The 6,000-nt window shown below is 55.5% G+C and overlaps 1 protein-coding gene across 1 annotated transcript in view; it reads right to left on the reverse strand.

The window, feature by feature from the left end:
• The window catches only part of FMNL2 (formin like 2), a 130,889-nt gene extending 125,125 nt beyond the window's left edge, over nucleotides 1-5,764 (reverse strand). The window contains 1 exon segment of the mRNA XM_071746332.1: nucleotides 5,520-5,764. Within this exon segment, the coding sequence (XP_071602433.1) occupies nucleotides 5,520-5,636 (117 nt within the window). The 5' untranslated portion in view covers nucleotides 5,637-5,764.
• Nucleotides 5,765-6,000: the final 236 nt, after the last annotated feature.

A 6,000-nucleotide genomic window follows, 5' to 3' on the forward strand; every position in this document is an offset into this window, starting at 1 on the left:
ACGGGTGCAATCCCAAGGGACTGAAAGGTGGAAAGCGGGGCTTGTGTGTCCCCCCAAAAAACCACAAACAAACAATCAAAAAAAAACCACAAAAAAAACCAACAAAACAAAAAAACACAACCCCAAAATAACCAAAAACCTGTGCACATATAAAGGATAAAAAGAAACAACCCTGCCACATCCATCAGTGCACATCAGTTCCCACTCCATTTCTTTTCCTTCCTTAAGAAGTTGATTGAGCTCCTGTTGTTCACCCAAGAGGAAAGCACAGAGCAATCTGCAGGGAAGTCTGACATGATGAGGGGTTTGCAGAGCACAGAAAGGATCAGAAAACCTCTTGTCCATCATCACCCATAACTGGGTTTGCAGATGGAGGCTCTCACACCCACTCGCCATGCTCAGCCCCATCTCCCAGCCCTTTGGGGAGAAGGTGGGTGGGCATCAAACAGCCACCCCCTCCCCCTGGGTCTTTTGACAAAAAGCAAACCACGTTTCTCTGGGGTTATTTGGAGCTTGTGAACGAGTAACACACACAGTTTGACAGAATGGGTTCATGGTTCCATCATTACAACCCCATAAATTAAGGAGATTCTTTTGTATGGAAAAAACGGCACAGACAAAATCCACACACCTAGGTCAGCTTAACCATTTTTCCAAGTCTTCCAAGTTTCCAGGATCTGAAATTAGTTTTAGGGATGTTAGTAGCTAAATACTCACCACAGTATTCCAGACACTGAAAAAAAAGCTTTACAAAAATATTGAGTCTAGGTGGAAAAACTTAGAAATGCCATCTCCTGATTTACAAGGCAGCTTGGTAGATGTGTCACCACCAAACACTGCATCACTCTCTGAATTTAACCCTTCAGAAATACATATATATATATATGTATATATATATATAACATGATTTATTAGATTGCTTCTTTAAGCAAAAGATGTCATGGCTGAAATCATGTCAGACCTTGAGGTCTCAGCAGCAGGAGCCTCTCAGGCACTAAACCCGAACAAGAAAACACAACAAAATTCAATATCTGAATTTTAGAAATCTCCTTCTCCTCAGGGTGGTTCCTGAGCCTAAATCAGTCTCTTTCCACTCCCACAGCATTGCTTTTAATTTCACTGAAACCAAAACAAATGATAGGAGAGCACAGGATCTCAACTGAAGTTCATCCCGAGGGAGTTCTGTTAAATTCAGGAATTTCAAGGCAGCATCCAGTGTCCCACCAGCCCTACCAAAGCAGGGGAGCTACCACCACCTCCCAGCTATCTCCTGCAGCCATGTCATGCTCTGTAATGATTTGCAGACTCTAAACTGTACACATCAGAAAACAATGCAGAATATATTTGATAGAGGAATAGGAAGAGGAATGGAAAACAGCTGGGAAACGTTAGTGTTCACACTGAGCTTTCAAATTCTTTAGGAATAGACACTGGAACTCCCTTGACTGGTATGGAAAAGGACAAAATCCTCTGTGAAGATGGGAATTCCAGCAGAACAGAGAAGTTCCTACAGGCAAGGCCTCCCTTGCACTGAAGAGAAGCAGAGCTGCTGCCCTGTCTCCAGGTGGGCACCACCTCAACAAAGTGAGGACTGAGCAGAGGAGGGATGGGATGAGAGGAACACCTCCTCCTCCTTCTCCTCCTCTTCCTCCCCTCACCCTTCAGACACTTCCCTCCATCCTATGGGACCGGGCACAGAAGAGTCCTTTGTAAAACGAGCCACCACTTAGTGGGGGTAAGAGGATATTTCGTGTTAACCTCACCACAGATTTGTAATCCAGCAGTCAAATTATGTCAATCACAGCTCATTAGGCAACAATTTCCCCTGCCAGCTCTGTCCTGGCTGCTTCCTCCCAACCACGAGTCCTTTGCAAAGGTGCAGCCCCGTTACTGGTGGGCAGGAAGACCACCCTGGAAGCCTGGATTTCACCCCTGCATCTCCAAATCCAGGAGCTGCCCCATGGGGTGGTGGTGCCACGATGTCTACAGATGCATCCAGAGTGCTTGGGCTGCACCAGCACTCCTGCAGCCTGAACAATGCTCTCCTATGAAACCAACCAGGGTTGGTGACCAGAACTCACGATTTATGCACATTCGCCCCCTGTGTGTCTGTAGGAGAAAGGGAAAAAAAGTCCAACGTGGCTAAGGAGGAAAAAGGAGAATGCTGGGGAAGGGGAAGGGGTGGGAGGCTCCTGCAGACGTGCACCCCAGGGGCTCAAAGTGAGCACTAGGGCTGGGATCCATCTCTCAGTTTATCCCACACAGGCAAATAAATCTGGAACTTGGTGTCACTAACAGTGCCACTTCCCTGGACTTGACACTCTTGAGAAACTAAGGGGATTATTTCACATGTCCTAGAAAAAAAAATAAAAGGAAGAATTCACATTGGTTTGGGGGGATGGAAAAAACCACCACTTTGCTTACAGACAGAAAGCTGGATCTCCCTCAGGTTAACCTCCATGTTTTCCTCTCCCAAGTACATCCCATCAAACACAACATCCTCCTGAAACAACACACAGGTGGACCCTGGTCCTCCCTAACACACAAACACAAATCTCACTGCAAAAAAGAGCCAGAGAAGCACATTTACCCCACCAACCCCCAAAACAGACACAGACAGACAGAGGGAAAACCCCTCTCCTGCTCTTTGCCCAGGGGACCACAAGGTGTGACATGGCCAGACCCAGCATCCCTGATCCTCACCTCTCCCAGGCACTACCAGACCCCTGCTCAGTGCATCCTCACTTCCAGATTCTAAAGCTTCACCAAAAAACTGTGACCTGGAGCACTTCCCATCACCTCCTGCATTCATGCACCCCAAACCTCAAAGAGCAAGGCTAACCAAGGAGGCAGGGAGGTGACCAGGAGTGTTTGAAGCACACAAGTTACTTCACCTGGGACCTTCCTCAAGATTAAAGCTGCTGACAGCCCAGCAAACCCAAACCAGTACACATTTGCATCACCTCCAGGCACCATCCAGCCCCTTGCTGAAGGGACCACAGAGCTCCTGGAAATGATCAGGACTCAAAGCAGGGGGAAAACCCAAACAAACGGTCAATTTCACTGTACTTGGAGGAAAAATGTCACCAACCTGCATCCTCCTCACAGACACTCCCATGGTTTAGAGGGCTATGGCTCCCTGTGCTGGTTTTGAACATGGACAGATGGATAAAACCACAAAATACTCTGTGAGGCTGCCCAGAAGGAACCTTTGCTGTACGGCCCCGGCTCCTTGAGCACAGAAATGGAGACAAACCATGTCCTGGTGACTGTGTACCTGCAACTCAACCATGTTCATCAACGTCAGAAACAGCCCTGGAAATTTCATTAGAGGTATGAAAATTGCTGTTGTCAGCAAAGCCCTTCGGGACCTCAGCAGGGCTCTCCGAGTCTGTGAGCCAGGCTTGTGCCAGGCTAATTTCTCAAGACAGCATGTAAAGAAGGTGAGATTTAGTCCTATAACCTTCAGCATCTCCTTCTGCATACCCTCATCTGACTAATCCCCTCTCCCTGCAGAAAATATTCCTCATCTTTTTTCTCCCTGACTGCCATTCCTTTCTCATTAATCCCTGCTGTTCTACTGCCTGCCCCATTCTGGGGTTTAACCAGTGGCACAGTCATCTTCCCCTCTGAGCCACAGAGGACACAAAATAATTACAGCCTAGGAGTTTATGCTTTCATAAAACGGTCAGATATTTCCTGGAAGCTGCAACAGACACCAGTCATCCCCATCTGGCTTTAAGAACAGGCTGAGGGCAATTTTTGGCTGCTCCGTTTGGGCTCCGTCTTGCAGCTCCTCCCAGAGGAGCTTCGTCCAAGCCCCTTTTCCTACAGCCACAGCCTGCCACCCCTTTCCAGCACAGCCACACCACTCCTCCTCCTCTGACCCTTCGAGTAAATCCATCTTCTGGAAACAGAAGCCACCTCCTCCTTCCAAGCACCTCAAGAAATCTCAGGCGAGGTCCTGTTCTCTCCCGTATTTACCTTGGATGTCTCCTGACACTGCACTCTGCTTTCCCAAGTCATCTCCCTTCCTTTTCACTGATCTAATCAAGCAGTCCCCACTCAAACCCACTCATTTTCTCCCGTGCACAGGGATGAAGCCAGGCACACCCTTGCAGTTAGGTTCAGACAAACCAAGGCTGGGTCGGGAGCACTGTGCTGCTTGTGGGTGCATCTCCCATCTGCAAAGGGCCCAGAGGTTTCCTCAACAAGAGCAACCAGGCTCCGTCCCCCGTGCCTAACAACCCCAACATCTCCCTCGCCATTTGGCTGGGCAGTGGGGGTTCTCCACTGAATAGGCTTATTCTTTTCTTAGACGTGATAATCTAATTGGGTCTAACCAGAAAATAATCCCCAGCACACACACACACCAGTTCGTGAATCCTCCTCGCTCAGCGCCAGGAGCGTTTTTCAATACCAAGAGGGTGGCTCCGATATCTGACAGGGCAATTCCTCCAGCCACAGCTCGCCGGGCCGGCTCTCGCATGGCGGTACCGGTACCGGGGACTCGGGGCATGGCAGGCACATGGGTTCCACCCGTTCTCCTCCCCCCGCTTCCCTTCATCACTTCAACGTCGCTCAAAAGTCAGAGAGGCAGGGGAGAGGGGCCGCAATAACTTCCTTGGCGATCTGAAGGCAAACGGGGCTTTTTGCCCCAAAACACCCCCGTGCGGTACCCGGGGAAGCGCTGCCCTTCCTCGGAGAGCTCTCCTGGGAAGGCGACCTCCGAACGCCCAAACCTCCCTGCTGCTCAGGTGAGGTGGGAAACAGCGAAACAAAACCCAGAGCCCGAGAGGGAGGAACCGCCGGCAGCTCAGAACCGGCCCCGGGCGAACCGCAGCGACCCGCACACGCGTGCCGGGGACGTGGGGACCGCCGCCTCCCGGGGTCCCGCCGACGGCCGGAGGTTGCGGGGCCCTCCCAGCCCGTGCTGCTGGAACCGCCAGGCCGAGGCGAGGCCGCACCGAGGCTCCCCCGCGTCCGCCGGCTCCCGGCACCCACCGGCCCGTTCCCCGCCGCCGGCTTCTCGCCCCCGGCGGTTCCTCCCAGGTTGGCCGCCGAGGAGGAGACGGACCCCGGCGCGGGGGAACCGCCTCGGCCCGGGGGAAGGCGGCTCTTTGGGGGCTCCCGAGACAAAGAGCCGCAGCCGGCGCACACGCCTTGCCCCCGCTCCGCTCCCCTCCCGCCTTCCCCCGCCGCGGTACCGTCCCGCCGCTTCCAGCCGGGCCGGGAGGTGCGGGCGGCACCGCCCCGCCGAGCCCACCTGTACCGCCGGCCCCCGCCGGGGCTGCGGGGAGAAGGCGGCGGGGCAGCTCCCGCCTCGCTCTCCCAACTTTTCCCCGACCCCCAGCCGCGCATCAGCCGCCCCCCGCGCACACCCCCGGGGCCCCCCGCGACTCCCTCCCCCCCCCCCTTCCCTCCCGCCGCCCCTCCTGCCCGGGGAGGCCGGCAGAACGTGGAGCCCCTTCCCCGGCGGCCCGACCCCGCTCCCCACAGACAATGGGACCGGCACTCACCAGGACGACGGCGAAACGCTCCTCCAGCTCCCCGGGCTCGGGCATGGGCAGCTTGAGGGGTACGCTGTGCGCCCTGAACTCCGTCTGCTGCGAGTCCACGCTCCCCGCGTTGCCCATGGCGGCGGCGGCCGCGGCCCCTCCGCGCTGCCTCCGCGCTCCGCGCCGCCGAGCCAGGCGGGCTCCGCGCCCCGCGGTCGCCCTCTAGCACCGACGGCGGAACGCGGCGCCGCCGCCCGTCATGGCTCGCCGCCCTCACCCTCCCCCCGGGGCGGGCTCGCTCCAGCTCCGGCTCCGGCGGCGGCTCCCCCGCATGCCGCCCCGCGGCCGGCACGGCCCGCACAAAGCCCCCGCTCCGCCCCCGGCCCGGGGCGCGCTGGGACTCGTAGTCCCGCAGCCGTCCGAGGGCAGAGCTAGCGGGGGAAGGGGGCGGGGGCGGCGGCGGCCGCAGAACCGCTGCGGACCTCGGGGGTGTCATTTCGGC

Source organism: Heliangelus exortis, chromosome 6 (assembly GCF_036169615.1).
Source record: "Heliangelus exortis chromosome 6, bHelExo1.hap1, whole genome shotgun sequence".
NCBI classification, from domain to species: Eukaryota; Metazoa; Chordata; class Aves; order Apodiformes; family Trochilidae; genus Heliangelus; species Heliangelus exortis.